This window comes from Equus caballus, chromosome 12 (assembly GCF_041296265.1).
Source record: "Equus caballus isolate H_3958 breed thoroughbred chromosome 12, TB-T2T, whole genome shotgun sequence".
NCBI lineage: Eukaryota > Metazoa > Chordata > Mammalia > Perissodactyla > Equidae > Equus > Equus caballus.
In genome coordinates this window covers 31013759-31029407 of record NC_091695.1, presented here as the reverse complement: position 1 = coordinate 31029407, position 15649 = coordinate 31013759, and the positions used below count along the sequence as shown (strand labels likewise).

Genomic DNA, 15649 nt, shown 5'->3' with positions numbered 1-15649 from the left:
CAAAGATCACATTTCCTACCAAACTAAGGAAACATCTTCTACTTCTTTAGCTCAGATGGTAATAAATCATTATAGTATAATAGTAATAACAATATCACCTCATGAGCATTTTCTATACACCAGGCACTATTCTAAGTGTTTACATATACTGATCCATCTAATTCCTCACAATAAGCCTATGAGATAATTACTATTAATATTCCTATTTTACAGATGAAGAACTACGGCACACAGGGCCCAAGTATCTTATCCAAGGATATACAGGTAGATACTCATTTACTCACTTATTTATGGCCTGACCAAGAGAGGCCACAGCTGAATAAATTTATTCTAGTTTTTACGGCTGGTTAAAGGACACTTAACAACTTCTTAGAAAATATGGAGGAGAAAAATCACTCTCTTCAATTCCTTGGCCAAATTCTTCACAAATTTATCACAAAATTAATGAAAACAGAGAACCTTTCTCACCAAATGAAAGTGTGCTCCTCTTCTGTAGATTCCTAAGAAACTTTGAGTGTTGCTTAGAAAGGTGTTACTTTAGACTGAAGTGACAATTTCCTGGTTTTCTTCAAATCATTTCAGTGACCAATTTTTGTATCATTGATTGAATTAGCCATGAGGTCAGCCCATTTGTTCAGTCATTAAGGCCCTAAACAAAAGTTTTCAATCTCTTTCCTGCCTTAATACATCTAAAGAGTCAGGACTATACACCCACCAGTCACAGTGGCTCACTATAGCCATGATTCTCAAAAGGGAAGGGTGTCTGACTTGCAGTGCTCATCTGCCCTAAAGGAAACATGTTAGAACCTCGTAAGATGGAAAGGCAATTGTTTTTAGAAAAAATGTCCCTGTCCTCAGGTTATTATGCTATATATTCCTATCCTACCTTTAGAATCGTCACCCTGAATGCTGGACTAACATTTTTTTAGTTTTCCTCCTACAGACAACAACTCTATTTTGATGTTTCAGATTGCTCAGTCTTTGTCATGGTGAAGCTTTTTCCTAAATTGAGCGTTTATAAGCTGAATCTACACAAATCCTGGTAAACAAAAATCATTGTGTCAATCAACTAGTCCAGAACTACATGAAAGTCAGCATAATTGACCCAACTCACAGCTTTATTGTAAACATTACCTCGGGGTCAGAAAAATGAGTGCTCATGAGAAAGAACATGTTTCCTTTCCATAGCTTTCCTTACAGCACTTTTAATCTCCTTATTTCTAAGACTGTACATGATGGGATTCACCATAGGGATCACCAGAGTATAGAACACTGACACCACCTTGTCCCGGTTTAAGGAGTAGCTGGAACTAGGTCTCATGTACATGAAGAGACCAGAACCATAGAAGAGGGTCACAGCAGTCAGGTGAGAGCCACAGGTGCTGAAGGCCTTGGTCCTACCTCTTGCTGAACTGATCTTCACGACAGCAGTAACGATGTAACCATAAGAGATGAGGATCACAAGGACAGATACCATTCCAACAACAACACCCACAATGAAGTTCACCACTTGGCTGGTGAAGGTATCAGAGCATGACAGAACCAGGACTGGAGGAAGGTCACAAAAGAAGTGGTTGATTAGGTTGGGCCCACAGAAATCATACTGATAGACAGAGTATGTTTCAATCAAAGAACTAAGGAATCCACCCACATAGGCCCCAGCCACCATCTTTAAACAAAGTGTATGGGATATGACAGCTGTGTAGAGCAACGGGTTGCAGATTGCAGCATACCGATCATATGCCATGGCTGCCAAAAGAAAGCATTCAGTCAGCCCCATTCCACAGAAGACAAAGTACTGCGTGGCACACCCAATGAAGGAAATGGTTTTCTTCTCTGTGATGATGCCAGAGAGCATCTTGGGAGTTGTGGAGGATACATAGCAGATATCTAAGAAGGACAGGTTACTGAGAAAGAAGTACATGGGTGTGTGTAGGTGGGAGTCCATCCTGATAAGGATGATGAGGCTCATGTCCCAGGCTAGGGTCAGGAGGTAAATCCCCAGGAACAACACAAAATAGAAATTTTTCATTTGAGGATGGTCTGAAAATCCCAGGAGGATGAATTTTGTCACAATTGTGTTGTTCCTTCCTACAGCCATAGAACCACATCCTTCATAAAGGAAAGAAGCAATCTTGTGATCAGTTAGATTTTGTTTGTCATTATTTGAATGGATGTTTTCTAGAAGGTCATATAAACAGTTAATACCAATAACATCCTAGCCACCTGCTGGGCAAAGTCTTCTCAGAGGAAGTCAGCCTATGGTAATCTCTTGGCACTATTTAAAATCCGTATGTTATATACTTCGTTGACCAGAAAAGAATCCATCCAATAGAGCAGAGAGCAACTGGGAGTCAGTAATTTGAGTTTTGTCTGGAGCTCCATTCCTAACTCCTTGGAAACTGTGGAAAATTCACTTCATCTCTGAAGATCCTCATTGTCTCAACTGAAAATGGGAAGATTGAATCTAATGAGTCTCAATGTTCCTCTGGACTTGGGTTTCATATGGCTTTTTAGAATTCTGACTTCAAAATATAAACCCAAATTAACAATAAAGTTAGGAATTTCTTATATTTTATAAATCTTTAGTATAAGAGTCCCAAAAGGCACTAAACACAACAGGCTATAAGATTTCACATATTCCATTTTGAGGGAAGCAATTCAACCCATAACAAAACATTCTATTCTTTTAAAGTAAAACTAAGAGAAATGTGTGTGTGTATATATATATATATATATATATATATATATATATATATACACACATATACATGCATGTTTAGAACTAGAATTTTTTTCTAATTATATAATTTTTTTATACAAGTTACTCAATAAAATGCATGAAAAGATCAAAAGTTGGACTAACTCATCAGTACCATTATGAGATAGAAGTGCTATGGACGTATCTCCATGGGGGGAGAGGGGAAGCAACACCAAAGTTGACTGAAATTGGGTGAGCCATGTGGTCAAGAACAAGCAAAAACCAGTATCTCCTGAAGAAGAAAAGCTGAACATGGTTCATTAGATATTTAAGGATAATAATTTCAGTATAAGCAAAGGACAACTTTGATGTCATCAGGCCAACCAGATTATCATTCTGAAGACATGAGGTAAGCCCATGAACATTTTGCATTAAGAAAGACAGGTCATTGCATTAATAAAGACCTCACTAGTGTAAGATCAAATGAGGAAATATAAATGGGTGTAAAAAGGTAGAAGTGCCCTAGAGAAGACCCGATGGTAAAATCAAAGTTGTTGATATTTTATCATTTTATAGAATTTGATTACACAGCACATTTACATCAAATTGCAATTATCTGATTGTGTTATTCATTCATCATATTAAACACTGTTCTACATGAAGAGGTGTTCAACATCACTAATCATCAGGGGAATGCTAATCAAAACCACAATGAGATACCACCTCACATCCTTTAGAATGGCTGTTAAAAAGACAAAAGATAGCAAGTGTTGGCAAGGATGTAGAGAAAATGGAGCGCTTGCATGTTGGTGGGATTGCAAATTGGTACAGGCGCTATGGAAAACAGTATGGAGGTTCTTCAGAAAATTAAAAATAGAACTACCATATCATCCAGCAACTCCACTCCTGGGTATATATCCAAAGGAAATGAAATCAGTATCTCAAAGAGCTATCTGCACTTCCATGTTCATTGCAACATTATTCACAATAGCCAAGATATGGAAACAACCTAAATGTCCATCAATGGGTAAATAGATAAACAAAATATGAGATAGATAGATGGTGATACATGATAGGTAGATAGATAGATAGATAATGAAATATTGTTCCACCATAAAAAATAAGACTGTCTTGTCATTTACAACAATGTAGATAAACCTGGAGGATATTATTCTAGTAAAATGTGCCAGACACAGAAAGACAAATTCTCCATGATCTAAAAAAAATCAAAATTCATAAAAGTAGAGAGTAGAATGGTAGTTTCCAGGGGAAGAGATCAGTAGGGGCAGGTATGGGGAGAAGACAATGAGGAGATGTTGGTCAAAGAGTACAAAGTTCCAGTTATTCAAGATAATTAAGTTCTGGGGATCTAATGAACAGCATAGTGACAATAGTTAACATTACTGTATTGTATACTTGAAGTTTCCTAAGAGGACAGATCTTAAATTAAATTTTATCACCACACATACAAGGGTAACTATCTAGAGGTGATGGGTAAGTCATTTAGCTTGACTGCAGTGATCTTTTCACAATGTGTGCATATATACAAAATCATCAAGTTATACACCTTAAATATAAACAATTTCTATATGTTAAAGGGATCTCAATAAAACTGTTAAAATAAATAAATAGTGCTTCTAGCTTTGTGTTTTCTAAAATTTTAAATCTTCTCATAATCAGTCACTGATTGAGCACCCAAAACCAAGACCACTCTTCACTATGACATCAATCTGGTAATCCTACGGAAGAGGAAATGATGAGTTTGGTGTTTCTTATCTTAATAAAATCTTCCCTACCAGAATGTAAGCTACTCAAAGACAGGCAGAGAATTTTCTCTGTTGTATCTATCCTGAGTCCCTAGAACAGTGTATAGGACCCAGGTACAGAAAATATTTATATAAAAAAATGAATTTTTTTCACTGCTTATCCTGAGAGCTTAGCAGAGTGGCTTATAGTGAGTACTCAATTATAATAATATAATATAATTATATTATATATATAAGGCTTATTGAGTACCAAGTACTTATTGAGGGCTTATTGAGTACCAAGTACTCTTCTAGGGACTTGATTTATATTAACTCATTTATTCATTTCTGAAGGTGGGTAGAGTTACTCTGCCCTTTTACAGATAAAATGTGGAATAGGCTGTAAATTTATAACTGTCATGTGTTGGATGAATGAGATAGGAGGGAAGGAGTTGGACTTACTGAATTACTTTAGGAAGAAGTGTCCTGAGATCTCATGCTACAAGAGAAGAATTATTGATTGCTTTGATCCAATAACATCTTTTGCAAACTTCAGTTCATCTGCATTTCCACTGCTCTATGCGTGGTTTCTGATTCAGTCATTTTTTTATACTTTGACTTCATTCAAGTAGTAATATCTGTTTCTTGAATTCCTGCTCCTTTATTATGAAGTCTTCAACATGGCCTTTGGGAGCTCATTATTTTAATGGGCAGGTGTAGCCACACTCTTTCACCATGTGGCTGCCTGTCACTCACTCCTGCATCCAAAGTAAAAGCCCAGTGATCATTAGAGCTAAACATTTCTGGTTGATAATTGTTCTCTGAGGTGACAAGGAAAGAGGCCAACCACCCATCACCAGAGTCTTATTTACAGTCCCCTGTCTTATTCTCCTCTGAGCTTTCCCTGATCTGGGTCCAGGAAGATTTACTTTTGCTTTGATGGACAGCTTACCCTTCATTGGAAGTAAACTGCACACAAATAGATCAAGCCTTGTACTGATGTATAGTGTTTAAAAACACAAATTTCCAACTGAAAGGGTTGAGTTCAAATTCTAGCTTTGTCCTTTTATCTACATAAACATGTATGAAGTTTTAAAATCTCTCAAATGTCAATTTCTTCACCTGAAAATCTGAGCAGAGAGCTTGTTCAAAGAAGTAATATCTGAGAACTTCCCAAATCTGGGTAAGAAACTGGAATTACAAATAAATGAATCCTATAGAACCCCTAATTTCATCAATTCAAAAAGACCCTTTCCAAGGCATATAATATTAAAACTGGAAAAAGTCAATAACAAAGAAAAAATATTAAGAGCAGCAAGGCAGAGGAAAATAACCTACAAAGGAATCCCTATCAGGCTTTCAGCAGATTTCTCAACAGAAACATTGCAGGCTAGGAGAGAATAGAATGATATATTCAAAACACTGAAAGACAAAAATTTTCAGGCAAGAATACTCTATCCAGTGAAACTATCCCTCAGATACAATGGAGAAATAAAAGCTTTCCTAAATAAACAAAAGCTAAGGGAGTTCATTGCCACTAGGCCTTCCTTACAAGAAATGTTGAAAGGAGACCTCTCATCTAAAACTAAAAAGCAAAGGTTTACAAAATGTTGAGCAAGGAGATAAATAGACAAGTAGAAAACTGCAGCTCAATATCAAGATAGGTTAGTAAAAACTTAATTAAAACATAAAAGATAAAGGTAAGGAAAGCATCAAAAATATCTATAAACACTTCAATTTAGTCACAAATCCACAGCACAAAAAAGAATAATTTGTGACAACAATGACCAGAGGGGAAGAGGAAAGGGATGTAACCTACTTAGGCTAATGGAAACAAAAGGCTATCAGAAAATAGACTATCACATCTATGAGATCTTTACTCCTCATGGTAACCCCTAAACAAAAATCAGAGCAGACCCACATCATAAATAAAGTGAAAACCTTCACAGGAAACCACAAAACTGAAATGGCAGTCAGAAATACAAGGAAAAAGAAACAATGGAAATATAGAACAACCAGAAAACAAGCATCAAAACGGCAAAATTAAGCCCTCATATATCGATAATCACTCTAAGAGTAAATGGATTGAGTTCACCACTCAAAAGACACAAGGTGGCTGGATGGATTAAAATAGAAGACCCAACATTACACTGCCTCCAGGAAACACATCTCAGCTCTAAAGACAAACACAGCCTCAGAGAGAAGGGATGGAATATGATACTCCAAGCAAATGGCAAACAAAAGAAAGTAGATGTTGCCATACTTATATCAGACAAATCAAACTTCAAGATAAAAAAGACAGTGAGAGACAAAGAGGAGCAGTATATAATGATAAAAGAAACATTCCATCAAGAGGACATAACACTTATGAATATGTATGCACCTAACACAGGAGCACCAAAGTAAATAAAGCTACTATTAATAGACATAAAGGGAGAAATGGGCTATAACACAATAATAGTAGGGGACCTCAAACCTCACTTACGTGAATGGATAAATCATCAAGGCAGAAAGTCAACAATGAAACAGTGGCCTTAAATGAGACACTAGACCAGATGGCCTTAATAGATATATAAAGAAAATGACATTGAAAAACAGCAGAATACATATTCTTCTCAAGTGCACATGGAATATTCTCAAGGACAGACCATATGTTGGGAAACAGGGGAAACTTCAATAAATTTAAGAATATTGAAATCATATCATGCTGATCACAATGCTATGAAATGAGAAATCAAGTACAAGAAACAGACTGGGAAATTCACATTATGTGGAGTCTAAGCAACATGCTGCTGAACAACCATTGCATCAACGAAGAAATCGAAGGAGAAATTTTTTAAAAAGTACCTGGAAAATGAAAACACAACATACAAGCTCTTATGAGATGCAGTAAAAGGGGTCCTAAGAGCATCCTAGGAGATAGCAATACAGGCCTACCCCAACAAATGAGAAAAATCTCAAACAAGTAATCTTAAACTACATCTAACAGAACTTGGAAAACAAGAACATACAAAGCCAAAAGTCAGCAGAATGATGGCAATAATAAAAATTAGACTAGAAATAAATGAAATAAAGACTAAAAGAAAAAAGATCAACGAAACTAAGAGTGGATCTTTGAGTAGATAAATAAAATTGACAAACTCTTAGCCAGACTCACTAAGAAAAAGAGAGAAGTCTCAAATAAATAAAATTAAAATTGAATGAGGAGATATTTTAGTGAAAACCACAGAAATACAAAGGACTATAAAAGAACACTATAAAAAAACTATATGCCAAAAGATTGGAAAACCTAGAAGTAATGGATGCATACTTAGACTCATACAACCTCCCAAAACTGAATCAAAAATAAATAGAGAATCTGAATAGACCAATCACAAGGAAAAACATCAAAATAGGAATCAAACACTTCTTAAAAAACTAAGGCCATGATCAGATGGCATCTCTGAAGAATTCTACCAAACATTCAAAGAAGATTTAATACATATCCTTCTCAAACTATTCCAAAAAACTGAAGAAGATGCAGCACTTTCTGATTCATTCTATGAGGCTAACATTACCCTGATACCAAAACCAGATAAGGACAACACAAAGAAGGAAAATTACAGGCCAATATCACCGATGAACGCACATGTAACATTCCTCAACAAAATATTGGAAATAAAATAGAGCAATATATTAAAGCGAGCATACACCATGATCAAGTGGGATTTATACCAGGGATGCAACAATGGTTCAACATCTGCAAATCAATCAATGTGATACACCACATTAATAAAATGAGGAAGAAAAATCACATGATCATCTACATAGATGCTGAGAAAGCATTTGATAAGATCCAACATCCATTTACCATAAAAACTCAATAAAATGGGTTTAGAAAGAAACTCCCTCAAAATAATAAAGGCCATATAGGACAAACCCACAGCCAACATCAAACTTAATGGTGAAAAACTGAAAGCCATTCCTCTGAGAACAGGAACAAGACAAGGGTGCCCACTCTCACCACTCCTATTCAACATAGTACTGGAGGTTTTTGCCAGAGCAATTAGGCAAGAAAAATAAATAAAACGGAGTAAAATTAAAAAGGAAGAAGCCAAATTCTAGGTGTTTGTGATCAATGTGATTCTATATATAGAAAACCCTAAAAAATCTACCAGAAAGGTATTAGACATAATCCAAAGCTACAGCAAAGTTGCAGGTACAAAATCAACTTATAAAAATCAGTTGCATGTCTATACACTAATAGTGAACTAGCAGAAATAGAACTCAAGAATACAATCACATTTACAATTGCAACAGAAGAATAAAACCTCTAAGAATAAATTTACTCAAGGAGATGAAAGACCTATAAGCTGAAAACTATAAGACATTAGTGAAAGAAACTGGAGAGAGATAAAGAAATGGAAAGATATTCCATGCTCATGGATTGGAAGAATAAACATAGTTAAAATGTCCATATTACCTAAAGCAATCTACACATTCAATGAAATCCCAATCAGAATCTCAATGACGCACTTCATGAAAGTAGAACAAAGAATCCTAAAATTTATATGGAACAACAAAAGACCACAAACAACGATAGCAATTCTGAGAAAAAAGAATCAAACTGAAGGCATCACAATCCCTGACTTCAAAATATACTACAGAGCTATAGTACTCAAAACAGCATGGTACTGATACAGAAACGCACACACACACAGATGAATGGAACTGAATTGAGAGCACAGAAATAAAACCACACATCAACAGACAGCAAATCTTCAGCAAAGGAAGCAAGAACATACAATGGAGAAAGGAATGTATCTTCAAAAAATGGTGTTGGGGAAACTGGACAGCCACTTTCAAAAGTATGAAACTAAACCATTATCTTACACCATCCACAAAAATTAACTTTACATGGACTAAAAATTCGAATGCAACACTCGAAACCATAAAACTCCTAGAAGAAAATGTAGGTAGTACACTCTTCGACATTGGTCTTAGCAGCATGTTTTCAAATATCATGTCTACTCCGGCAAGGGAAACAAAAGGAAAAATAAACAAACGTCATTATATCAGACTAAAAAGCTTCTGCAAGGCAAAGGAAACCATTAATGAAATGAAAAGACAACCCACCAACTGGAAGAAAATATTTGCAAATCATATATCTGACAAGGGGTTAATTCCCAAAATATATAAAGAACTGATACAACTCAACAACAAAAACACAAACAACCTGATCAAGAAATGGGCAGAAGATTTTTTTTTTTGAGGCAGATTAGCCCTGAGTTAACTACTACCAGTCCTCCTCTTTTTTGCTGAGGAAGCCTGGCCCTGAGCTAACATCGTGCCCATCTTCCTCTACTTTATATGTGGGACACCTACCACAGCACGGGGTGCCAAGCAGTGCCATGTCTGCACCCGGGATCCAAACCAGGGAACCCCGGGCCACCGAGAAGCAGAAGGTGCGAACCTAACCGCTGCGCCACTGGGCCGGCCCAAGAAATGGGCAGAAGATATGAACAGATATTTTTCCAAAGAAGATATACAGATGGGCAGCAGGCACATGATAATATATTCAACATCACTAGTTAATAGGGAAATACAAATAAAATTACAGTGAGATATCACCTTATACCAATCACAATGGCTATAATTACCAAGACAAAAAATAACAAAGTTTGGAGAGGATGTAGGGAAAAGGGAACCCTCATATACTGCTATTGGGAATGCAAACTCCTGCAGGCACTATGGAAAACAGTAAGGAGATTTCTCAAAATATTAAAAATAGAAATACCATGTGATCAAGTTGTCCCACTACTGGGTATTTATCCAAATAATATGAAATAAACAGTCCAAAGAGATTTATGCACCCCTATGTTCATTGCAGCATTATTCACAATAGCCAAGATTTGGAAGCAACCCAAGTGCCCATTGACTTATGAATGAATAAAGAACATGTGATGTATACATCACATTGAATACTACTCAGCCATAAAAAAGATAAAATTGTCCCATTTTCAAGAACAAGTATGGATCTTGAGGCTATTATGTTAAGCAAAATAAACCAGACAGAGTGAGACAAATACTGTATGATTTCACTCATATATGGAAGAGAAACAAACACATGGACGAAGAGAACAGGTTAGTGGTTACACAGAGGGGAAGGGGGTCGGAGGTGGGTGAAAGGGGTAGAGGGGCACATATGTATGGTGACATAAAAACTAGACTACTGGTGGTGAGCATGATGCAGTCTATACAGAAATTTATATAAAATAATGTACTTCTGAAATTATACAATGTAATAAACCAGTATGACGTCAACAGAATGAAAAAAAATAAATAAATGAAAAATAACAGTAATAACTGGGAAGCAGTTAAGAGGAGAAGTGGGAGAAAGTACTAATTCATTTTTTATTTCAAAGAGTCAAATCCGGCTGATTAAATTGAAATACGTAGTTTTTCAATAATTACTCCAAGTACTCAAAGTGAAAGATAAGATCGTCAGACTAGTTAAAAACAACAAACCCAACTATACGTTACTAATGGAACATGATTTAAATATAAGAACACAGAAAGATTGAAAACAAAAGGACAGAGGTATCACACAATTAACCCAAAAAATCTGCTGTAGCTTTCCCAATGTTACAGAGCAAACTTTAAGATAAGAAACATTACTAGAAATAAAAAGGTTATCTCAAACAGGAAGCTATAATCTCAAATTTGTATGCACTCAATAGCAGAGTTTCGAAATACAAGCAAAACTGTTAAAAAAGAATAATTAGGAAATTATAAGTACTGATTTCTAAATAAAATGAAAATATCCTTAACCATTGATATAGTGAAAATTGCAGGAAATTTTTCAAATAATTGTTTATGCAAAAAAAGCACAAAATTTTCCCTGCTTATCAAGGTATTTGAAGATACATATGAATCAACACCATCTTGAGTATGAATTTTCCAAGAAGCCTTTGAATGTTGCTCTGACTAAATGTCCATTCATCTGAATGTCTCTTGGGAACTCTCAAAGGGAGAATCTCAAAGGAAAAGAATCAAATTGTACTCGTCTGGTTTCAGAACAATGATGCCGTCTCAGGAGAGAGAGGTGATTCTGGAAAGAGCCATTTTTCTATCACTCAAATCATCCTTCAGCCCAGCCCAAAATTCATTCCTGAGTTCTGGCACAAGAGGCCTCGAAAAAGAATAGCGGAAAGAAAAAGAAATGGAAAAAGAGTGTTGACTAATACTTAATGGGGCATTGAAAGTGAAAGTAGTTTGGGTGGCATCAGGTGATGATCCTCTCAGAGCAGATATCTGTGTCTTCAACGCCAGCATTTCAGCTTTGACGCTAATGTTGGTTTACATCATAGTTAGTGGTGTGGCAGGTATCCGCAGGAAACACCACCATGATACAGACCAGGAAGGAAAGAAAATAGTAGGTAACACAATGATAGATTGTTGTACAAACGCATGTGAGACTCTCTGCTGAAGAGTCACAGGCATAGGAATGTGAATGAATCTAGATGAGAAGAAACTCTGGAAAATTTGTTTGTTCATTGTTTTCTGATCATGTTTTAATCCCCCAGCTGATTTTAGCAGGAGCACTGGTTTTGTATAGCATTATTGATTTAAACTCTGAGAGAAGTGGAAATGGCATAAACAAAATGTGTAGAGGGTGAAAAACAGAGGACCAGTGAGAGTGTGGGGAAGGAAAAATCCTTGAAGAAAACAATTAACTTGTCATTCTTTGCGTTCATTCTGTTCCCCCAACACACACAAACACACACACACACACACACACACGAGTGTGCATGGGCAAATCAAAACCACACTAAGATATCACTTCACATCTCTAAGGATGGCTATTACTAAAAAGACAAAAGATGAAAAGCGTTGGCGAGAATGTAGAAAAAAGAGACCCCTGTGTACTGTTGCTGTGAATGTAAATTAGTGCAGCCAACATGGAAAACATTATGGAGGTTTCTCAAAAATTAAAAATAGAACTTCCATATGATCTAGCAATCTCACTTCTTGTTATATATCCAAGGAAAATGAAATCAGTGTGTTCAAGAGGTATCTGTACTTCCAAGTTCATTTCAGCATTGTTCACAATAGCCAAGATGTGAAAACAACCTAAACATCCGTTGACAGATGGACAGATAAGAAAATATGGTATATAGAGATATAAAGAAATATTATTCAGTCTTAAAAAGAAAAAAATCTTTTCATTTGCAAGAACGTAGATGAACCTGGAGGAGGTTATGCTAAGTGAAATAAGTCAGACACAGAAAGACAAATATTCCATGGCCTCATTCAAATGTGGAATCCAAGATAGTCAGATTCATGGAAGTTGAGAGTAGAATGGTGGTTACTAGATGCGAGGTGGAGTGAAAATGGGGAGATACCAGTCAAAGGGTAGAAAGTTTCAGTCACACAAGATGAATAAGTTCTAAAGATCTAATGCACAACATAGTGACTACAGTTAACAATACTGTATTGTATACTTGACATTTGGTAGGAGGGTAGCCCTTAAGCATTCTTATAACAAAGAAGAAAGGAAGAGAGGAAGGAGGAAAGGAAGGAGGAAAGGAAGGAAACAGTAACTATGTGAGGTAATGGATATGTTAATTAGCTTGATTGTGATCATTTCACAATGTATATCAAAATATTGCATTGTATACCTTAAATATGTAAAATTTCTATTTGTCCATTATACCTCAATAAAGTTGAAAAAAGAATAAGTTAAGCAATGCCACAAAACAAAAGATTAATATCTAAAAAGTAAATGTATTTCTGCATACTCATAACGAGCAATTGGTAGTTGAAACTTTTAAATGTATCATTTACATTCTCACCAAGAAACGACATGAAATACTTAGGTATAAATCTAACAAAACCTGTACGAAAAAGACTACAAAACACTCATGAAAGAAATCAAATATCTAAGTATATTGAGGCATATATCATGTTTATTTATTAGAATACTCAATGTAGGAAGATATTAATTCCCTCAAATTCATCTCTAGACTCAATGCATTTCAAACCAAAATCTCAGCAGCATTTTCTGTAGACATTTTCAAGCTGATTCTAAAATTTACATGGAAAGACAAAGGAACTAGAAGAGCCAAAATAATTTTTATACAGAAGAGCAAAGTTGGATGACTCACATTAGCTGTTTTTAAGATTTATTCTAAAGCAAAGGCAATCGAGAAAGTATTGTATTGGAGAAAGGATAAATATAGTATAGATCAATGGGACAGAATAGAGAGTACAGAAATAGACTCACATGTTTATGATCAATTGGTTTCCAACAAAGATGCAAAAAACAATTCAATATAGAAAAAATATTCTTTTCCACAATGCTGGACATTTGGATATCCATGTGTCAAAATGTGAAACACAATCCATTTCTCACACCATAACTCAAAACGGATCTTACAACTAAATGTAAAATCTAAACTACAAATTTCCAGAAGAAACACAGGAGAAAGTCTTTATGACTTTGGGTTAGGCAAAAATTTCCAAGATACAATACCAAAAGCACAATCCCATCAAAGAAAAAAGTGACAAATCAGCTATCAAAAGTAATTTCTTCTGCTCTTGAACGGCATTATTAAAAGAAAGAAAGGCAAGCTATGGACTGTAAGAAAATATTTGTAAATCATATATTTGGTAAAGTACTTGTCCAGAAAAAAGAATCCTCAAAACTCAACATTTCTTTTAAAAAATAACCAAATAAAAAATGGACAAAACATTTGAACATGTAGTTCAGCAAAACACATGTGTAAATGAACATATGATACTCAACATCACGATTTGTCAGGAAAATGCAAGTTAAAACTGAAATGAAATCCCACATAGACCTAGTAGAACAGCAAAATAAAAAACAAAAAATTCTGGGTCTGGCCCAGTGGCACAGCAGTTAAGTGCGCCCATTCCGCTTCGGCAGCCGGGGGTTCGCCGGTTCGGATCCCGGGTGTGGACATGGCACCACTTGGCAAGTCATGCTGTGGTAGGCGTCCCACATATAAAGTAGAGGAAGATGGGCATGCATGATAGCTCAGGTCCAGTCTTCCTCACATAAGAGGAGGATTGCCAGTAGATGTTAGCTCAAGGCTAATCTTCCTCAAAGATAAATAATAAATAAATAAATAGATAAATAATTCTGACAATGCCGAAAGGTGGAAAGGATACAGAACAACTGATTCTCTCATGCATTTCTAATAAAAATGAAAAATGAGGCATCCACTTTGGAAAACATTTTGGTAGTTTCTCATCAAATTAAGCATGAAGTTACTATATGACCCAGCAATTTCACTTCTAGATGTGTACCCAAGTGAAATGAAAACCTGTGTTCCCAAGAAAATCTGTATCAAAATGTTAATAGCAGCTTTATTCACCATGGCCCATAAGTGAAAACCATCCAAATGTCCTTCAACTGCAGAATAATTAAACAAATTGTCTTACATTCGCACAATGGAATGCTACTTAGCAATAAAAAGGAATGGGATACTGATACACACAACAATACGAGTGAATCACGAATGCAAGATGCTAGATGAAAAAAGCCAGACTCAGACTGTATAAGTCCTGCTGCCCAATATATTAACTTTGTCCACCTTGTCTCTGGAGGTTCAGCACCACCATTTGCCTGTACAACAAAATCAAGACATCTTCTCAATGACAGCATCTTTCACTGTCATTCTACATGCTAATTTTCACAGATGCTGGTTCTCCCCCTTCTGTTGTTCCTCCATGCCTGAATGACGGGACTTCCCTCTCAACCCTCTAGATAGACGTGGTTGGGGAGGGATTAGCATGTAGATCACACATGATAAACCTACTTTAAAATTTCTATCTCCCTAAAACATTGGATTCTTTCCTTTGTACTGAGCCACAGTCCAGAGTATGTGAATACATTTTACCCAACCTAATGCTATAGTCTGTCTTTCTTGCTAACACATTTAGAACCCATTCTACATATGTTCCCCCAGGATTTTTCCAAAATAACTCAATATCTTTCAAGCTTGGGAAAAATAATCTCTTCTCAAAAGTCATACTTTCTACTTGTCCTCCTGGAGCATGCTGATATTTGAATCTAATTATGATCTGGCAGCAATGAAGGCTGGTTTGGTGGGGCTTAATGTGGACAGGCATCCCCTTGCAAGGCAATGCTTCACACGAGGCTAATAAATACTTATTGCAAAAAGGAAGGCTAGTCTCT

The 15649-nt window shown here is 36.0% G+C and overlaps 1 protein-coding gene across 1 annotated transcript; it reads right to left on the bottom strand.

Annotated features, from left to right (window-relative positions):
• Window positions 1-1141: 1141 nt before the first annotated feature.
• LOC138916494 (olfactory receptor 5A2-like) lies at window positions 1142-2101 on the bottom strand. The gene has a single exon (XM_070229134.1). It carries the CDS (start codon window positions 2099-2101, stop codon window positions 1142-1144), a length of 960 nt encoding a protein of 319 aa, XP_070085235.1.
• Window positions 2102-15649: the final 13548 nt, after the last annotated feature.

Coding starts and splice junctions, on each gene's coding strand:
- LOC138916494 (XM_070229134.1), bottom strand. CDS start 2,101: ATGGCTGTAGGAAGGAACAACACAATTGTGACAAAATTCATCCTCCTG.